We start from the raw sequence: 23079 nt of genomic DNA, 5'->3' as shown, positions 1-23079 counted from the left end.
TAAAGGACAGAAAAGAGCATATGCTCTCTTAACACAGCTGGCGATTGCTCAAAAGGGTGCACATTTATTGCTTTACATGAATCATCCGCTATCAAAATGATTATACAACCGATTTATCGAATTGATAAACGCCTTACACTTATCTGCGAACAAAGATCAAAGGACAGAAAAGAGCATATGCACTCTAATTATGCTCAACAGAGCTAGCGATTTCCCAACAAGGTGTACGTTTAGTGGCTAACATTAATCATCAGCTATCAGAATCATGATTCAGTTCAAAATCTCAGGGTATAGAAAACAGTCTTTTATAAGGTCTTAATATCTAAGACCGAAAAAAAATAGTCGCCCATGCAATACCTGAAATCCTCACATATGAATGCAAAGTCATGAATCCGAAACTCTTATCAGGAGTTAACTTCACCAAAAAACCTCTAAGCCAAATTTTTCTAAGCACAGAATGTATAAGAACTGAAACATTCGAAAAGCTATATTACCAAATAGGACATGAACAAATAAGCCAATTCCACTTAAAGACAACATTGTCTGAGAGAGTTGAAAGCTTAATTTCTTTATAATTTCAAAATTTATCAACGGAAAATTTGAGAAAGGTTTGTCATCAATTATTTTGGTGTCATAGCTTCTGATATGAAGTCGTCATTCGGTAGGTTTTTTTATAGGATGATTCTTGGGGAGACAAATTATAATTTAAACTGTGATGCATCAAGACAAAATACAAACAAACCTGTATATCATGCAAATTTTTGTATAGAAAAAATGGAGAAAAAAGGTTTTTATTCGTATGAGATATTTTACCTGTGCTTTTGACAGCCTCAATAAGATCTTTTTTTAGATTGCGCTTGTTTTTTATGTTGAACTGGTGACTTATTCCTGTAATTGCTATAATTGCCTCAGGGGGAGATACATTCCATTGTTTTGGTAATATTCCTCGCAGTAGATGAGATTGATCAACAGTGTCAGGAATTTGAGTATACTAAAAAAAAGAAACTAAAATCAATATAAGCGTATAAGAAATCACTTCCTTGACTTGAGTTCACAATAGATGCAGGCAATACTAATTATTTGTTGCCAAAACATTAAACATTGCGAATCATTTTAATTGTGTTGAAGTAAATTAGGACCAACCCTCTGTAACCACCAATCATTTCAAATAGGGGTAGGGTTGGCACTCATAGTCACCGATATTCCTGAAAACTTAGCCTTACCATATAATCAGCTCAATGAATGTTCTGGTATGTTGGGATTTAGCAATTCTGAAGCAAAACTATATTTCATTTAATGATATTTGCTAAAAATAACTTATGCAAAAAATACAAAGGGAAAATATTCATGACGATTAAAGCCGCTATGTTATGTAAAGGTCAACAATAAGGAAGATTTCAAAGTCATGCCAAAGTGTTTAGGAACAACCCTCATTTGACAAAACAGTACCTAGCAACCATGTGTATCGACTATAATGACTCTTATATCATGTACATGTTAAGAGACCAGAGATGAATGGCTTTACATAAGTCTTAAGCAACTATCGCAAACGTGTCAATCAACAATATATTTTCATGTTCATTATGACAAAAGTTAAACAGATCTTTATAGACTATATATTGTATGTACTTAATTGTTTCATTATACTGAATCAAAGGAGCACATGTATACTTCATGTATGCTCTTTGTTCGGGTTGTTGTCTTTTTGACATATTTCCAATTTCCATTCTTAATTTTTTTTTACATTTTATTCTATAGTAAATTCCAATCAAAGGTTAAAAAAGTATATGGTTACACATCTTAAGGGCATTGAACTTAAAACAGGCCAATTGAATCTACAGGAAAAAGACGAAATAAATTAAAGGAATTGTTTAGAGAACGACCAATTTATTTCTTGTGTTATTGTTAGACAAGACGTTTTGCTTGGACAGATTTTTCATGTTCACCCGATAAACTATTGAGTACCTTTTTTCTTTTTTTCTTATGTGGAAAAAAAGTATCTATTTTTTTACACACCTATTTCGTAGTTCGATTCTTATATGGATGATTCGCATCTGTGTTTGCAGAAAATAATTTCAGCATTACTAAGTCAATATGCTTGATCTTTAGTTTCAGATACCATGACATTCATTTTATTCAAGATCACTTATCTCCATCAAAGTATATAGAATGGTCCTCCCCAATTTAAAAAAAATAATCTTAATCTGCCTAATTTTTTTTTTTGTATTATAATGATATTTTTTTTTTATGAGACCCCTTATTCTTCAAAAACAAGATACAGTGTGTGTACTGCAAAATGTCTTTCTTTTCATGTAGATTGTATCTTTGTGTTCACGTTTTCTCCCTACCTATTATAGTTTTTTAGATGATTATAAAATCTCAAATTTAGTAAAACGTGTCTTTTAGGTCAATACCGGTAATTTGTAAAGAGAGTTAACAATTTTAACAATGCAAGCATATTACTAATCTTATCTTGTTACTCATCTAAGCCGTTTACTGCTTGTCTTTTAAAAACTATCGTATTTCAAAAGAACGGTAAAAAATCAAGCAAATTGGTACTTATTATTGAATGGCAAAAACGTCTATATGAAGATAGTTATCAATTCAATTCAAGTTTTATTTTCAGAACGTGCATCCCTGTTTATTAAAGTTCTAAAGATAATAGCCATATTGTAGACAAGGAGAACATCACCAGTTCTGGACTTTGATAATTCTTTTCAAGAAAATGGAAAGAAAAGAAGTATGTTAAGTAAACATTGTTAGGTTAAATATGAACAAAAACTTCCTTAATCTGTTGATTCTGATTAATAGTATGATCGATTTGAAGATGTTTAATTCTGCGTATTTCAACTAATCATATTTTCTCGCTTATGATAACAGGTTTCAAAAATAATTGTTAATATAGAAAAAGGAGATGTGGTATGCTTGCCTATGAGAAAACTCTCCACGAGAGATCAAATGACAAAACGATAAAAACTATAGATAACCGTACAACTTTCAACAATGAGCAAAGCCCATACCACATAGTCAGCTATAAAAGGCCACTAAATGACAAACAATGTAAAACAATTCAAACAAAAAATCTAACGGCCTGTATGTACAAAATAATGAACAAAAAAAATGTAACACAGCAACAAACGACAACCATTGAATTATAGGCTCCTGTCTTTTGCACATAATATACAAAATGTGGCGGGGTTCTTAAATCGACCTACTTGTAGATCATGTCTGGCTAAATATTTTGTGTTATATATAAAGATTGAGTCGATTGGTTTATATTTGTATAGTTTCAAGATTACTTCTAATCAAATCAGAAAATGGGTAACAGACGTCATTTAAAGACAATCAGTTCAGGACGGACTCAAATAGATAAATAGATAAAGATGTCGTGTTACTTTATTTTGCAGCTGATTTGTTTGCTATCTTTTTTGTTAGTTGTATTTTATCCTTTAATTGATGTTTCCATAACAAAAAAAGAAAACGGAAAGCTCCAATAATGCTGTATAAAACTCCTTTAAATTTTTGCATAAAAGTCTTCTATCAAGTTAGAATGTTATATCAGGCAAAACCATAACAAGAAATTATTATTCAACAGTAGATCTTATCAAATACTAAAGATGTGGTCTTTTCAATACTTTTAAATTGTTTAAAGTCAGAAATGATATGATACAAAAGTATAAATTATATTACATTTAGAGATCTTGACAATCAAACAAAACAAATATCTGAATCGAATATCATCGGAATGTTTTGAGTGAAATCATATTCTTACATTTTGAGGACGTGTTTTTGAACACATATTCGGCACCACTGTTGGAACCTTCCTACCAGCTTGTTCCTATATTTATAACATTCAGTATTGGAAAAAAGCTAGCATTATTATTAAACTGCCGCGAAATCAAACTAGATATAAAAAATCTTCGCCTATATTGTACGCATCTATCACAATGAACTTAAAATTCGTATCTCGTTTTGCATTCATACATAGACATGAATGACAATGAGGGTCGTTTAAAAACAAAACCTAACGACACAAACAATGTGAACATGGTAACCGTTATCGAATAATTGATTCATTATCATAATTCTTTCATTTTTCTCTCTTTTTACAATACGTGATCAGACGTTGACGAATAACACATTTTATTAAATGACTTTAAATTTTCTGTTTTCTCATTGGCTAAAAGCATAGGAAATCTACTTTGATGGATCTTTTTATTCACTGCGGAAAAAATCACGAGAGGTTAATATAAGATTTTGAACAGCGTCCATGTACCTAAATATAGATATTCCAAGGTAACGTCAATGACGTAGGTTTGTGACGTTCTGCAAATTCCCGTTTTTTTTCTTTTTCTTCCTGATTTCGGTGTATTTTTTCCCTTCTTTTTTATGGGGTAAATTTTTAAGGGAAACTTTATTGAATATTTCAACTTGAAAATTAGAAACTGCAAAAGCAGATGATATATTTAATACAATGTATACAAACAGGAGGCAGTTTTAAAAGTATTTTCAGCAAATACTAGAAAAAATGGAAAAGAATAAAAAGCAGAACTCTGAATAAAAATTCATATATTAAAACAATTGTTGACTTTTGATTTCAGTAGATACAATGATTTATCAACCCAGGAGATATGACATTCACCTCGGCTGTTGGCTTCGGTGAATATCATATCTCTGGGGTTGATAAATCATTTTATTAACCTCATCAATGTCAAAAATTGTATTGTAACGAATGGTGTTAATGCTTGCAATTTATTTAGTATTTGAATGATCTATTGTACATGTAACTCTTCACCCAATCTGCAGTGTTTTAAATTATACAAAAGCTCATGAAAAGAAACATGTCCCATGTCATATAAGTACACATATGAACAATGTGTGCTGTAATTTGTATTTCAATGAGGTTTTCCTGCTTAATTACAAACCTTTGTCATATAGGTTCTTGTTGTATTATTATTGTGAAACGGAATACTTACTAGTTACCATGCTGGAATGAGTTGACATTTTTTCTGTATAAAGGTTGGAAAGTGTGACCATATGGTAATTAACCATCATACTCTATATTATTTTTTTCTGCTTGAGATAAGTCAACAGAATTCAGTCATTGGTATTCTTCCCTTTACACATATAATGATGATACGAATGCCGATAAAAAAAGCTGCCCATATCGACTTTGTAAATAACATAATTTAAATTGATGAATAAGAGATACTTTTGCGACATACATTCTTGAAAAAGATTATTTTGATGTACAAGAAATACATTTGTAACAATGGATAGTTTAGTAAAATTAATAAATGTTGTAATAATAAGATTATCAATTACATGGAGTCCAAAATAAAAAAAATCTGAATGTTGATGTATTAAATATGGAGTTGTTTAATTTATTAATCGTAATGTTCGTTCCGATAAAGAAGTCATTTGTATCCAAAATAGACTACCCATACAAATTAGGATCAATATAAATACACCGTCATACAATATCATTGAATTATGTAAAAAATAAAGTTGTTTTCTTCAATATTCAAAAAATTGAAAATCATAATTGTTTTCAATTAATGACATGCGATAAATGTCAGGTCAACAATTGGAATTACTTTGACATTCATTTATTGATTAAGGTTACTGAAACATAATGATCTTTTTTCAATGAGTACGTAGATGATTATACAATATCTACAAAAATAAACAAACATAACTCACGAACACTTTCCTCAATTTTGATTTCCTCTGAAGATAAAGATGCCGTTTTGGAATTGGAATAAATCTGCAAGTATAGACAATTTTTGGTTACATTTAATTTTTGTTTTAGAAAAGTCATGCTCAGCAGAAACATTATCTTAAATGTGTTGTCTGTCGATATCGTTTTGATGTATGGCAGTAGCTGGTTCATAGAAATGAAGACAAAACCATTAATTTGACCTCCACAATGAGTTTGATCTAGTGAGTTAAACAATAAAAAATATACTTCTGTGCCAAACAAAGATAACATAAACTGCGGTGTACGAATCACTCGTCGCTCAGTCTATAGTTATCTATGTTGAGTTTTGTATTCTGTTTGTTGTCTTTTGGTCCTTTGTCGTGTTTTAACCATGGCATTCTCGGATTGTTTTCAATTAATGGGTTTTATTATCCCTTTGGTTTCTTTTCCAACGTCGTAATAATAATAGTAATAACAATAGAAATGTTCAAAGTAGATTTGTATATTAGTTGTGCTTGTGAGTGCAAAACATAATCTACTCAGAATAAAATTCACAAAAAATAATAATGCTATAACAAATTTTATTGTATAGCAAAGCTTGTTATTTATATATTTATTTATTTGCCGATTTCAATGTGCATGGCTTTCGACGCCAAACTGATAGAAATTCGATATTTGTTCATTCTGTAATTACAATTAATATTTCATTGCATTCAAATGTACAGACTGTCTGTAAAGATGCCATTTTTGTTTCTGTTCAACAAATAAAATAATTAGATAGTTCCTAAGCGTACAATTAAACTTGGGTTTTTGACGTGTACAAAAACAGTAAATTCAAGATGAACTTTACTAGGGGCAGAAAAACCAACCATCAATGAAATATAACACAAAGTACACAATGTTCAGTAACACTAATCATCTAAACATGCAGGTGCTAAATTAGAATTACATGTAATATAATGCATGCAGTTTTTTTCTTTTTCTTGAATCACTGAAGGTAAATTCTCGAAAAACATGTGTTAAAGTCTCGAGGGTCTCGAACAAGGAGTCATATAAATCGAATATGTTTGTTCTGATGAAGATTCACTTTTAGAAAGAAAAAATTACAACACAATGAAAAATATTCATAAGTACATGTATAATATTACTGTAGTCCTTTTCCTACAAATTCGAAGATCGATGATTTTGTTGATCGCATATATGTACAATTGAACTTGATACATTGATTGGTTGATTGATTGGTGTTTTATGCCACCTTCAACACTGATCGCTACATTGTATTACGTTGTTAACATTCTTCAATAATGGATGAAGCCGGAATGCCCGCGGAAAACCACCTACATTCGTTAGGAAATATGACAACACTTAGATTTAGATTAGATTTTAAGCGCACCTTGCTCTGTAGGGTTTGAACCTACATCAGTGTTGACAGGCTAGTGAAACCCAACAAGGAGTTGTTTATGTTCAAACTTTAGCCGGATCATAGATTATTACAAGTTGCACTTCAAAAATACGGTGGTTGCACAAACCATGCCTGTATTTGGGATATTAAATTGGAGAAACTAAATGATAAAATCATAGCGGGATTAAGATCAATCGGATATATATTAGTTTTTTTTTAATTTGTTTTGTTTAAAATTAGAGCAAACACTAATTTGTATTGGTTCGTTTACTAACGAACTCGCAGTTTCTATTCCAAAATAAGCACTAATGTAAGGGGTCTTAAAATACAGATTGACTATATTTGATTCTATTATATATATTTATGTAATAACTTGGATAGCCGATTTTTTTTACAAAAATTCATTCCAGCGGTCTGCAGCAAAACAGATAAGTATAAGTCTGAAGGTATTAACAGGGGGAACAAACGAGACACTACATTCATGTCGCAAATGTGTATATAAAGGTCGACGAATGATACCATTGTGTGTTGCACTAAATTATCTACTACATTACATATTTAAAAAGGATGGTATAGTTAGCAGACAAATTTTGCAGCGACTATTATAGTTGGTCTGGTTTAATCAAGTCTTTAACCATTGGCCACTTAAATCAGCAGTAAGGAATGTTAGCCACGTACAAAATATAGTTTTACTTGTAACATCTTAAATTCAAGAAATTTCGACAAATATTTATAAAACGATACTGCTTTGATTTATCATTTGCGAAATATGAATAAGCCATTGGAAAAAAAAACAGAAGGGTTTATGCTATTGAAATGGAATAGTTATAATCAAGATAAACATTAATGAGAATCTGATAGAAACAACTTGTACAGTAATATTGGTTGTATATTCAAAATTAAAAAAAAAAGAAATCTTAGCATGAAAATATAGATTATTTGTATTTTTCACAATATCTAAGAGTGTAAATTTTGAAGAGCACGCAAAGGTTAATATATGAATTATGAAATAAACTGCTTTTAGATACTCACTGAACTTGCACACGTAACTCGGGTAGACACCCAATATTTCCATCTAACTGCATTTGCGTAATTATAGCAAAAATGCGTGTATAAGAAATCGCGGAAATTGTAGTTCACAAACGAAATATTTGCACGTAGCTGTCACGTATGTTTATTTTATGTTACACTCGGTCTGTAACGAGCTATAAAGATGCCAGGATGATTGAATCAGTACCTGCATATAATATATATATATATATATAAAGTGCCCAGAAAATCAACCTAACGATGTTAGAGTAGATCTGATCCTTTACTTTCTCCCCGAGCAGGGCTGGAATCTGCACTTACGACAACACCGCCTAGCATTTTCCCTTCCTCTAACTATAGCTGATATATTTACAAGTTGATTGATATTCTAATGCATGCGATTTCTGCTTACTGGAAAAATTTACTGAATATCCGAATCTCTTACATTTTGTTATGTGGTATGAAGCAAAATTACGATCATGATTTTCTTCCGTTCATTGTATTATTTGTGCACGCAATGTATTTTCGTTTCACTCCGGTTAAAAGTATTAAAAGCATACGATTACATTTGACTTTCTTTGTGATTTTGTGGCAATGTCATTCATTGCCATTATCAATACAATAAAAGTATTATATCTTTTAATATCACACACCTAATGTATCACGTGATTTCCTTGACTGTACACAGTTGACGTTATAAGGGGTACATATATAAGCGTAAGAGAAATTACCTAGTAAAACGTATAGGCAAACCATTGGAAAATTTTTCAAAATGACCTTTAAACAAAGGTCACCACTCATTTGCTATGAACGTTATGACAGATTTCGCTTAGTAACAAACATTTAATCATATCCAAATTCCACAAATACTCAATTACAATGGTTTTCTATATCAGTAAACGCAATTTGTTCTCACCTTAATTCAGCTTTCAATAATCTTATTTCTCTGAGTTCTATAAAACATAGATTGGACAAATTGCTACCTGAACAATAAAGATGTTTACAAACTAGTTCAAAATAAATCTTTCTGTCTTTTATCATAAAAGCAAATACATGAACATTACTTGTTATTCTGATCTTCCATTCCTTGGAATTGAACAGAGAAAACAGTTGTCTGTATTTGTCTGTTTTCGTTTTCATGTGCTTCTCTGCTGGTTTTCACGTTGTTTTTTCATTTCCCGATCTACAATACAAGAAAATAATGAAGAATATATTTTTTTGTTTATCAATCCATCATCGGAGAGCAACTTGCTCTTTCCTTTTGTAAAGAGCACATATTATCTCTTATAACGATTTTCACACGCTGACGTTTACATATTTAGGTTAAGAACTATTATTATTATAATATAATTATTATTGTGTTGTATTGTTATTATTAGTAGTAGTATTACTATTATCATGACTAATTAGCATCATTAGTTCTATACACCTGCAATGTTTGACTTACATGTTCTTGCAGATTTTAGATTCTAGATATAAATTAAAGATGTGGTATGATAGCCAATGAGACAACTCTCCGCACAAGACCAAATGACACAGAAATTAACAAATTTGGATCACCGTATGGCCTTTAACAATGAACAAAGCCCATACCTTATTGTCAGCTATAAAAGGAGCAAAATGACAAATGTAAAACATTTCAAACGAGAAAACCAGCGGCCTAATTTATGTAGAACATAATGAACGAAAAACAAATATGTAACACAGCAACAAACAACAATCGCTGAAATATAGGCTCCTGACTAGGGACAAACACATAAAAAATGTGCCGGGGTTAACCATTTTAGCGGGCGTCAAACCCTTCCCATAACCAAAGTCGGTGGTCTAACAGTAGGACATAAGAATAAAACTATAAAAATCAGATGGGTACAAATAGAATTACATCTGACAAAAGCATAAAGGCTGCATAGAAAATCATGCTAGATTTCTTCAAAAATCATCAGAATTGCAAATTCCATGTATTATGACAACATTGAATTTCAACTAAGATTGTCAACTACAAAACAGTATTTTCAATTGTAAAAAATTATGAATGACGAAACTTCCCGGTGCACTGGCATTTCAAACAATGAACAACTTTGAGTGTTGTTCGCCATAATCGTATAAACAGTCTGGAAGAAATAGTCAGATTATTGATGAATGCAGTTCATCATTATGACAGAAAAAAAAGTTAAGGTTCTCGATATTGACAAAGAGATGGACGATTTCAAAATAGATTTTTCCTGAAATTGTAGATACAAATTCCATGTTTCAGATAATAATAAATATGACTGTATCAATAACTACGTGTTCCAACAATAAATTTATACCGAAGATGATATTATCCATATTACGAACTTTTTAATTTTTTTTTTATATTTTGATTGATCAATATTTTATAATAGAATACATGTTTCAATTAGTACATGTAGTACTTATTGTGCTGACTATATTTGTTTTGTATTCATATGAAGAAAAATTTATATACATACACTACGAAATAAAAAGAAAAATCTCTTCTCGTGTCCTTTAATTTTCCTTTCAGGTATATTTGAGATGTCTTGTTATTGAATTACCCACATTTTAGTTAGTGCTTATATCGCATACATGAAAGTGAACTTGACATTATAGATACTAACGGCAATACGTTCTACTTCATGTGTTTATATTTCTGCTGACAAGGAATCAGAAGAACAACTTCAATCAAATCTTTATTAATACCAGAATTTAAAATGATGAATATACGCTCGTTTTTGTCTGTAAATTACTATGCAATGACGCTGTAAAGTTAAAAAGGCCTAAAGCAGTATGGAGTTGAAGAGAAATATGAACCCACAATTTCAAAAGGTTTTGTTTTCCAAATACAGCCAAGGTAATTCATTACTGGGGGTAGACAATCCTAAGTTTTTCAAAACATTTATTTTTTTTAACAATCAATTCATAATGAAACCATTACAATGTGATGACTGAATTGTTGACTACTCCTCATTGAGAAATCTATAAGCAATGACATGTAAGTTATATATGTGAGAGACGTGGTAATTTCAGCTTCTCATCTTACCATTGTAAGGCGTATGATAGCATGTTTCAATTGAATTGGTACCCTTAAGCATACTGCGCATTAAGACGGGCGTACTGACAAAGTATGTACAAGAACACTCACTGCTCCAAAAGGAATATTACATGTATGGAAGACGACTGATAAGACACAAAGGTTTAACAGGCAAATCATGAACTGTTTAACTGATATGATGTGTCGCACTAGCAATATGTTTCAAGGTTTAATATCTTAATATCTAATAATTATTGTTGGGTTTGTACATTTATCAAATATCTAGTTTTTTTTTTACTGTGATATATTTGGACTGATTGTTGATTTGCATGATATCCCATTGACAATTACTTTTTCGACGCAATCGATATGCTAGTTTTTGATATTAATTTGATCTTCAATATTTGTCTTGTTTTCTTGAATTACATCATTTACCATTGATTTACGATATTTTAGCATTGATAACTTACGTCTGTCCCTTAATAATCCAGTGTATCTAAAGAACTATCAGAGCAGTATGCGTTGCAAAAGAGCGACTTTACTACTTTTGTGCATATCAAACTAGTAACCTCAGCTTTTTGTGATCAATAATTAATTACGAAATTAATTAATGAGTACACGTATTCAAGTGTCACAAGACATTCCTGTCAATAATATCGCTCCTTATATTTTAAGATTGTTAAACATTTGTAAAAGTACACATTCCTCAAAAATTATTTAGTTGTTGAATAACAATGATTCACAGTTAACTCTGCGTTTTCGGAATCTATTACGGATGTGTTTGCATGGCATAATATTTAAAACGATATACGAAGATATATCAATTAATAAAACCTCAATACTGGCTAGCTGTGTTGTATTGTATTGTGTTTACGGTTATTTCCATTCCATGAGATACTTCTTCACGTCAGGGATATATAAAACATGTTAGATTCGTGTTTCAACTTATTCTGATCAACTGATAAACCTATGAGAATATTGCCTTTTAGTCAAATATTAAATTCTCTAAACCTACACTTTTATTAAGGATAATTTTATCATTAGATTTAATGTTATCCTACCTTTAAAGAATGCATGTGAAGAGATGATACTAAGGATTACATTTTTAAAAAAGGTACAGCATCTACTGTGTGCTGTTGCCAACAACTTCCCTTCAAGTCTTGCTTGATACAAGCAATGATATACGTGTATCAAATACAAACATAAATTCAGTCTGTTTAATATCTTTAAAGGGTTTTATTTGATGAAATGTAAAAAGTTTACAATTATATGTTTTGTATCTATGATGGATTTTCAACAAAGACTATTTATTTCAATATTTATTTAAACCGCATTGTTTTTTATCTTATGTCAACCGATTGGAATATAGAGGTTATCTATTTGTATGGAAATGATATTCAAACTGATATTATCCAATGATTTACATGATCAAACATCTTTTCTTTTGAGAATGCTTACAAGACAATATTTGTAAACGGTAATCTGAAACCTATTTGAAAACATCATTATAAACAATCTGATAAAAAGAAACAATTCGATATAATGATATACATCTTTATCCATTCATTGTCAATGAAATTATTTGAAAATCTGATACAATGTTAAATAAAGCAATACACAGCTTTATACTGAAAAAAGATTAATAACAAAATTTAAAAATAAAGGTTGTGAAACACAATTACTAATAAGAAACATCATTTACTTCTATTATTCACCTTCGGAGTGAAACAAACTGTGTTTATTCACCTGAGGGGTGGAACAAAACATATCACAAAAATTAATAATATAAGTATTTCAGAATGTATATTTATATATTATAAAGTTAGTAGTTTTAATATAAAGGAATATATTTGAATGTCAACAAGGCAATTTTTATGATAATAATGTAATTGCATTTTTTTGGTCCATTTTAGTTTATTCAGCTCTTCAACGTTTATACACGATTTTATTTTGTTAAATTGTTTGAACTCGATTATCACCAATGAGACGCTGATTTATGTTGAAATGTTCTTATAGCGCAATAAGAATAATTATAATTTACCACTGTTCGATAATAACGGTACTAGTGGATTCTATTGATGCGGGTACTTCGTATGTACACGTGTGATATATATATATATATATATATATCACGTGATATTTATTTTAAGCGGGAATATTTTCCCTTGTTGGTCACTTCTAGCCAAGCATCAGACAGGAAAACAGTGAAATAAAGTTCTTTTTCAAATGAATTATTTTATTCTATTTTGTGTTTAGTAGGAATTATATATTTTACTAAAAGAGAAACTTAAGTTATTACTAAATAATATATACTTAAAACATTTTCTTTATATACTGTCCAAAGTTCTAAATCATGAGACGATATTCCCAGCATTTGGGTTTTGGACACAGATTTCCGACATTTTCCACTTTATTTTAAATGCAGTCTTTCGACTATATGTAACATGGTGTTTGAACGAGTTAACCCCTTTTTTTGTTGGTTTTTTCCTGGCTGGCGGGATCATTGATGACAGAGCAAAATATTTTTTGAACACAATTTACCTATTATTCTATTGATTTCTTAAATGAAAGTTAATTTATTTTGCATTGATACTTATGCTGTAAGTTTATTGTGTTTATCAATAATATTTATATTGATAAAATCGGGGTCCATCAGTATTGCTGGGCTATCGTCTGTTCATAACAGTATTTAGTATTTATTGAGATACCTAGAAATAGTAATTAGTAAAGTTAATACTACCGTAAAGTGAGTACATTGCGATAATTCGCCGTTTCAGAATCTGGTGCGCTCTAGGTGCACCAAAACGTTGTGATCGGCTAATAACGTCTTAAGCAATTAAAAATCGACCCATGATGTAACGTTGTTTTCATTTTGGTGAACGAATAATGAAATTCCCTATAGTCCTTTAGATTCTAAAAAGACGAACTGACATACGTTTTAGAACATTGAATATGCAGACAATGATCAAGTCGGTAATATTTCATATTTAGGTTGGATGTCTTCAAACGATTTCAAAACTGTATAGTTTTTTAGCTGCATATATGACATGTTTGAACAAAATAATAACAGGTTTCGTAGAAAATGTATTTCAAACTAAGGTAAGAAGAAATACAAAGATCTATGTCATTGTTTTTTTCAAGATAAAAGAAAATTGAAACTGTTCGCGAATGAAAAACACTTCAGGTTTGTGCTTTAAAGAAAAGGTAAAAATTAACAGTAAACTGTAAGACAAATATTTCATGAAAGAACATTTGTAAATCCTTGTGTCATACAAGTACAAAATGTTTTCAAAATGCATAGTATTTGTAGCGTAAAAGAAATATGAGGGTTACATGTAGCTTCGTTAATTGGTTGTACATACATCAATATAATAAAATATACTGAAAATTAATAATTGATTCATCTTTGAATAACTGAGTATAACTAAGATATATTGCAGGTGCAAATCACAATATAAATTTCATATACAGTAAATTCAAAAATAATCATAATGCTTTAATCATCCAATGTGTATAACAAATTGAACATGCAAACACAGCATTGTGGTCTTTTTATATTTTAGCCAAAATATTCCTCATATTGAATTACTACACCTTTGCTATTGGACGGTTCTGAAACGTTTTTTTTTTATGTCTCCTTGCAATCTTTCAAACAGAACAAAACAAGTTATCTTCTTGGTGCATAGTGAATTTTAAAATAATAACAATCACAATGCACATTATGAGAAGAAAAAAATAATATATGAGTCAAGGAATATCAATGATACAAATATGTGATACACGTAGCTACAGCTTTTTTATATTTATACATTATTACTAAGATAAACTCGTGCTTTTACCAATTCTGTAGTTGTCATTTGGATAAAAGTTCACATTTGATAATTGCATTTCTGACAAACATCTTCGATAAACCGCCTTCTTTTATTTCTTATATCTTCCATTTCAAGTATTGACTTAAAAGATTGTATCGGAGTTGTATGTATAATTATTAAAAGGTAAGGTAAGGGTGAAACTCTCTTACTGGGTTATTAAATTGTTAAAACTGGGAAATTATTTAATACGTTAAGCATTTGGTAAGTTTAATCCATGAATGGATAAATGATATTTTCTTTAGACTTTAGTGTAAAAATATCAGTTGTGATATCACTATGATATTAAATTAATCTAACTTAAGGAGCCAACAAGAAAGAAGTCCTCATCATAGCTTCATATTTGCTTGGCACTCATCATACAATATATAAAGAAGTATATAGGCAAATTAATGTTGATAAATACCAGGGACTGATCCAGCCAATTTTCAACGGTGGTGGGGGTTCTCAACCAAGAATAAATGGGGGTTCTAACTATATGTCCCCATTCAAATGCATAGATCGTCAAAAAAGGGGGGTTCCACTCCCGGAAGCCCCCCCCCCCCCCCTTTTTGATCCGTCACTGAATACGTTTAAGCAACATTTATCTAATGTTTGATGGTAACAATTTCATGACCATAGATTTAAAAATAGAATAAAACTAAAGAACTGTCCATTTTCAAATTATATCATATCACAATTTAATATCCTCTAGAATTACGTCGATATATCTGATACGACAACGCAATATGAATTATTATCTTTTGAGCAATTTTGAGGACATAATTATCTCTATTTTGGATGGTTAAATATTGTCTTATTGTTAACAATACGACAGATAATCAGTGTGACAAATTATCAAAATGATCAACGGTAAATGATTTGAAAAAAAATACATATTCACATCTATCATTTCAATCATTCAAGAGTGTGCCTAGGTAACATTTCTCCATTTTGAGTTCATGTTCTGTTATTTTGATTTTGTAATCGCCATGTCCTTTTCGGAATCAGATTCGGAAGATAATGTTCCTTCATCCAAGAATATCTTGGATGTGCAGGATGAAGGTCATTCATAGAATATGAGCCTGAGGCTCGAAAGTAATGAATTAGCTTAATTTTTCTGTGAGGGGTGAAGTTAACATGTAATAACTCTGTTTAAAGAAACAAACTATAACCACCAGACCATAGATGGCCATTGACCTTGACCCTAGTATATGAACACCTGTTCCATAATAAATCGTCATAATTTAAAATAAGTTTGTGTCGACCATAAAACCCATACGAAAAGGGTGGGTCTGACTGATAATCCTTAGGGAGGAATTTAATAACGTTCGAGCCACAGGCTCATATTCGAAGTATGACCTTCATCCTGCACATCCAAGATATGCTTGGATGAAGGAACATTCTTATTCATATTTCGCCTTTCGGTCTTAAGTAATGAATAAGCTTGTTTAAAGTGTAGACACATACTAAAAATAGAATTCATACAAATGCAACATTTAATTAAGCATAAACAATCACAAGATCATCCAGTTATTACGGCAGAAGAAAAGTCCTTAGTGCCAGTATTATTCATTTCCCTGTAATAGCACTTATAAACTGTTTTAGCACATGTCCAGTTAGTTGTTGCCATAATGTCTTTAAAAGAACATCCTGCAGCTAATGCAGCTGAAGTAGTGTCACCTCTAAATGAGTGAGCCTTAAAAATGTTGACATCAATGCCTGTTAAAAGTAGAAATGTCTTTAACCATCTAGATAATGTAGAAGTTGAAACTTTACGAAAAATTGCATAAGAAATAAACAAACTAGATGTCTTCCTGACATCTTTTGTACGCAAAACATAATTAATCATTGTCTTAACAACACACATTTCTGGTTTATCAAAACGCTTGAACACCACATTAAGCAGACTAAAACCAGGTCTAGTAGTTTTCAAAAGTTCCTGTATATGAAAAACTATAGTGCCTTGTCTTTGACTAAAAGACATAAAATGTAAATCTAGAGCTGATATAGATTGTGCCCCAGCAGCTGTAGTCAAGGCAACTAAAGACATAAATTTAAAAGTCAAAGTCTGCAACGTTAAATCCTCCAATGGATATAACGAACTTTAAAGAGTTAGCACTATATTCACATCCCAAGTGAAAGAGTATCTCGCTCTTGGTGGATTCAGGTTAAAGCAACCTTTCAACATACGGTCAACAAAAACAAATTCAGTAAATAGTTAAAGGTATCAGGATTATAATGTAATACGCCAGACGCGCGTTTCTTCTACATAAGACTCATCAGTGACGCTCAGATCAAAATAGTTATAAAGCCAAACAAATACAAAGTTGAAGAGCATTGAGGACCCAAAATTCCAAAAAGTTGTGCCAAATACGGCTAAGGTAATCTACTTCTATGATAACATCTACTCAAAAAAGGATAAAGTCTGTGTCAACATAGACCGAGTAGTATTTAACACTGAATACGAAAAGTTACTGTTTTTCAAAAAAATTACATAATCTATTACATCCTTTTCAGATGGTCGAAAGGAATTGGTTTTCCTTTGAACACACCAAATAACGAATTTTCTCCAAGAATATTGGTATTGCTTGATTGTAGAAGGTCTCCAAGATGCAATGATGATATCTGCAGATGATTCTTAAATCCTTCATCAATAAGCGATTTCCGGATACAATACACATGGTTAAATGTAGTCTCTTCCTTAATAGATGGCATCTCCTGTATGTGGCATCATAACTAAATCTTTGTGTTGAGGCAGTCTAATTGGCAGAGAAATTAACATTGGTATTAGCAAAGAAACCAACTTCGTGCAGGCCAAAAAGGAATCATCAAAATAGCCTTCTCAACTTTGTCACTTATAATTTTCATTAAAATGTTCCCCAACAAAGTAAAAGGTGGGAAAATATATGGTCTACAATAAGACCATGAAAAAGTAAAAGCATCAACAAAAGTAGGTTGTGGGTCAAAAGACCACAAAGCAAATCTAGGGATTCAAACGTGAAGCAAACAAAGAAATGTTTGGAACAAAGAAATGTTGACAAATTCTATCAAATATGTCTACTTTAATTGCCACTCTGTGGAGTCTGTAAAATTTCTAGACATATGATCAGCATCAAAATTTTCTGTTCCAGGAATATACTTAGCTGTGATAAAAATATCCCTTTTTGAACACCAAGCACAAATCTCTGCAGCTAGCCCGTCAAGTGACAATGAGGTCATGCCTCCCATTTCATTAATATAAGCTACTGCAGTTGTTTGATCGTTTACCAATATAGCATGAGTTTTTGTTACTAAAAAAATGCTTTTAAAGAGAAAAATATAGCCAACAATTCTAAGTAATTTATACGAAACGAGCGTTCTGACAAGCTCCATCTATCACCAGCAAATTGTCCTTTACATTTGGATCCCGAACCTTCAAATGTTCAAGCCAAAAATTTATTTGTATGGGTCTTATCAGTTTTCCATTTACAGATTCTAAATTGGTAACCCACCAAATAATCTCAATTTTTGACTCTTGTGTGATAATAATTTCAGAGTCAAAATCACCATAACAACTATTCAGTGCTTCAACTTTATTTCTCTCCATGTTTATGTAATGTAATGGTCCCACAGATACTGCATTAAAGCATGTACAACAAGACCAGTACTTGATGCAAAGTATCTTACAGTAACACACTTCTGTAGAAGAATAATTTTCCCAAGGGAGATAATTTTGTCTATTTTCTCATCTGTCAAAAAAATCTTAAATAACTCAGTATCAATAATGAGACCAAAGAAAACAATGCGTTTTGAAGGAATAAGGACAGACTTATATCTTATTCTGAAACCAAGTTCATCAAGCTTCTGCACCATTTTTTTCTGTATTTACAATACAACTTTCTAAAATCTGATCCATAATAAGAGAATCATCGATGTAATAAATACATCTAATGCCATTTTTTCGAAAAAAATACACAGACATGTTTTAAAACCTTAGTAAAAACTCTTGCTGCAGAAGTAAATCCAAAACAAAGAACCTGAAATTCATATCAATGTCCTTTCCACATGAAACGCAAATATTTCTTCAAATCATTATTGATACTAGCACTAAAATAATCATCTGTGAGATCTATGGATGTTAGATAATCATCCTTTTGAATTACATATAAAACAAATGATAAATGTTCTTGCTTAAAATGATGATAAGCCACAAAATTTTTTTATTTTTTTTTTAAATTGATAACAGGCCTTGAAGACCCATCTTTCTTAAAAACTAAGAAAATATTGGAAATAAACTGGTTCTCCAATGAATCAGCTTCTTTAATAGCTCCCTTAGATGATAATTGTTGGACTTCTTCTGAAAATATTTCAACATAATGTAAAGGGAAATGGATTTTATTCATAAAAGATGAACCTTGTGGCACAACATCAAATTCATTTTTATAGCCATTTCTTACTGTATCTAATATCCATAGTTAACTTGATATATTTTCCCATTCGGGATAGTTAAGTTCTCTCACCTTAACTATTGTCGAAAATAGTTGTTCTGGTAGAACCCTCTCTGAGAGTTGTGACCTCTTTGAGATCCTCTGTTTCCTGTCGGAAAACCTCTCCCTCTGCCTCTTAGGGAGGGGAGTTGCCGTCCGCCCTGTCGACAGACAGGGCCTTTGGAGTTTAAAGATAGATATTTGTCTCTACTATAGCTGCTTGGAGCGCTATTATTGTTAGACTTGGATCCTCTACCAAGGAATCTAGGATTAGATATTGAAATATTGGTGTAGTCACCAAGTTCCTTCATCTGATTCATGCAATCAGCACCAAAAAGTAATGAATCCACCGGAACATCAGAATTGCAAATTGGTTTGAACTTATCATTATGATACGGCCTAAGAGCTGAACGTCTCCTCTGAGTCAGAGAAAGAAAACCATGGCCTAACAAAAAATAGAACCTGACAATAGCTTTCTAGTATTATCAACATCTAATGGTTCATTCTTACAACAATGATTACCCAACTGAACAATGGGGGTCAACCCCTTAACAAAATATCTCTGGGTTTCCTACATTTTAGAATCCACAGTGTGGGCCTGTCTAGGCAGTGCAGTCCAAATCTCCTTATTCACTCTAGGAACACAAAGGTTCTCACAATTTTCAGGCCGTAAGTATCTCTCCTCTCTCAACTTTATACTATCCTGATTTGATTTTACAGACATTGTAGCATTTACAGCCTTAGAAAGACTAGAAGATATTTTAGGCCCAGTCTTCTCTTCGGTATTTAATTATGGGATTTCCCAAGCAAAATCATAATCATATTGTTCAACGTGTTCAACAACAGGTTGAGATAATGGTACATTAATCTCACTAAGAGGAGCCCTAAGGGCATCTGAAAACCCTACTGCAGGGTCTAAAGAAGATTCAAAATCAACTGGGGCTGGACTATTATCAGCCCTAGCACAAACTCCAGAAGGAGGTTCATATACAACATCATCCAAGTAGTCCAGATCAAAATCTTGAACTGCATATCTGCATTAAAGTTAGCCTCTAAAGGAAAATTTGGAGGGTTAGAGGATACAGCAGCAGGGTTCTCTACAATCTCTGCTTGAATGGAAGACCGAGAAACTGTCTCACACCTAAGGGTCCTTACAGGCTCTTTCCCACATTTATTTATAAATTCTCTAAAAAGACGAGTCAAAGTGTCAATAGACTTGCCCATAGTAGATATGTCCATCTTATCCCCCAACACTGATAACTCCTGTGGAGAAAAATCATCAACTCTAGGAGATTTAGTAGCTTTACTAGTAGCACTAGTAGACTTAGCCTTCCTTTTGACTGGTTTAGGTGCTTTCTCACTTGTAATGGCGGTGCCTTTTATAATTTCACTAGGCTTTTTAGAGGGTTTATTCAAACTACCTCTAGTTTTCTTATTTAATTCATCATTCTTAATTTCATCAGCATCATGTAGATTCTGACAATTATAGCCATCGGCTTCATTAGTTTCAATATCATTTTCGACATCTCGCAAAAGCAATACATCTTCATTTTCAAAGTCAGCCATTGTAATTTAATAATGTGTACCTGTGCAATAAAACACGTGCTAATTCTGAAGAATACAAACGATCTTCAGTTAAGAAGAAAAACACCTGTATTTATCTACCTGTTAAACAAACAGGAGTAAAGTAACAAATTTGCTGTACAGCGTAGGCAAAAACTTTAATGAATAAACTTGTCATACATCCTAGACAATATTTTTTTATTTTATTTTCATCAACACTTGTCGTACATCGTAGACACGAAATTCTGTATTTCTAATTAACATCAACACTTGTCGTACATCGTAAACAAAAACATTTTATTTCTAAGTAACACCAATACTTGTCGTACATCGTAGACAAGATAAATGTAATTTAAGTAACTTTCCAACTTAATAATATAAAGATAACAATAAATTAACTATACAAGAATATCAGTGAAGTGCTGTTCACTTCACACTCTCTAGAAAATAATGACGAGTTGTTATGGAATAGGTGTTTATATATTAGGGTCAAGGTCAATGGCCATCTATTCTCTGGTGGCTATAGTTTGTTTCTTTAAACATAGTTATTACATGTTAACTTCACCCCTCACAGAGAAGTAAAACTAATTCATTACTCGAGACCGAAAGGCGAAATATGAATAAGAATTCGGCAATACTTTAATGTATGAAGTGAACTCGTAATACCATAATTTGGTGGGATCAATTCTTAAAACTTTTACTTGTTCGACCTAAACATTGAAGTATTATGCATTGATGTTTCAACACTCTTAGTTACTTTTGCAAATTTATTTTGGGCTATTGCCTTTGATCACCTTTATAGAATGCCAATAATGTTTAGGGAAGATAATTATAGACACGGTATTTCACACTCAATAAATACATTTTTACCGGGGTTGTTCATAATGACAACATAATAATTATATCTCATCTCATAAATAAGGGAACTCAAGCTTTCATGTAAAAAAATGAACAAGTTTTCTCGACGAAATGCACTATTCTAGATATCTATGATATGAAAATCAAATACAAAAGATCAATAATATAAAAATACAAAAAAACAGGGACGATTCAAAAAAAATTGCTGAACTGTTCAAAAGGTTGGCAGAGTTAGCTTACTTTTGATGTTTAAAATGAAATAATCCTGCTAATGTGTTGTTCGCTCCTGCGCACACATCATAGTTTTTAGATAGTTACAAATTACCAAAATTAATTGCTACAAACAACAGGAAAACAAGTCCAAAATGTTAAACCTCTTGTTTTCTCAAAAACCAGCACAGTCATCTATTTGTCGATTTGTAATATTTCAAAGAGCTTATCACGAACTTCATTATATGTCATCATCACAAAACGACATTTCAATGTGAAACTGTATCGATTCATCCCAAATTAATAAATAAAGTACGACTTAAAAGGGTTAATTCTGATCTACTGACCTGAAGATTCAACGAGAATGCATGTATGAAATATCTCCACTTAAAGTAGTTATTCGATGTATGAAATGATTTACCTTGACAACAAGTACTGATTTGCAATACCAATTGGGATGAGTATATATGAATTATCACTTAATCTCGTAAGTCCGTTTCAAGCCGTTTATTACGAACAGGGTTATTTCCTTATTGTCTGTGGTCATTAGAATTGAACCACAAACTTTAGATAGATATACTATTGACAAAGTCATGCAAGTTATAATCGGGAAGCATGCATTCGCATAGATAACAATTAATTAAGTATTTTCAAATATCAAATCTTAATTAGTTTTTAAATGAAGGAAATGTATTTGTACAGAAGCGATTTTGAACTGATGATATCCATTATCTAAAATCGTTTTGTAAACATATTAGAATGCTCACAAGGCAATATTTGTACGCGGTAATTTAAAACCTATATGAAATATTTAAGTATAATACAATTTGTTCATTAGATATATGGACTGACATACATTGTTGTCAGTTCTAGTTAAACGAATTAACTTGCTGATCTTCTGGTTATTGACAAATATCTTTAATATATCACTAACATTGTAAACATCAAGAGCAAGTAATCAAAACGAA

General features: G+C 31.4%; 1 protein-coding gene across 1 annotated transcript in view; it reads right to left on the bottom strand.

Moving 5' to 3' along the window:
* The window catches only part of LOC127716641 (transient receptor potential cation channel subfamily M member-like 2), a 78905-nt gene extending 56347 nt beyond the window's left edge, over positions 1-22558 (bottom strand). The window contains exons 1-4 of the mRNA XM_052222881.1: positions 22459-22558; positions 9197-9315; positions 5704-5767; positions 814-991 (exon numbers count right to left, since the gene is read on the bottom strand). Coding sequence (XP_052078841.1) covers positions 814-991; positions 5704-5767; positions 9197-9216 — 262 coding nt within the window. The 5' untranslated portion in view covers positions 9217-9315; positions 22459-22558. The remainder of the gene's footprint in view (positions 1-813; positions 992-5703; positions 5768-9196; positions 9316-22458) is intronic.
* Between the last annotated feature and the right edge of the window lie 521 nt (positions 22559-23079).

This window comes from Mytilus californianus, unplaced genomic scaffold (assembly GCF_021869535.1).
Source record: "Mytilus californianus isolate M0D057914Y unplaced genomic scaffold, xbMytCali1.0.p SCAF_9, whole genome shotgun sequence".
NCBI classification, from domain to species: Eukaryota; Metazoa; Mollusca; class Bivalvia; order Mytilida; family Mytilidae; genus Mytilus; species Mytilus californianus.
Note: the sequence above shows the minus strand (reverse complement) of the source record. Positions and strands in the feature narration are given on the sequence as shown.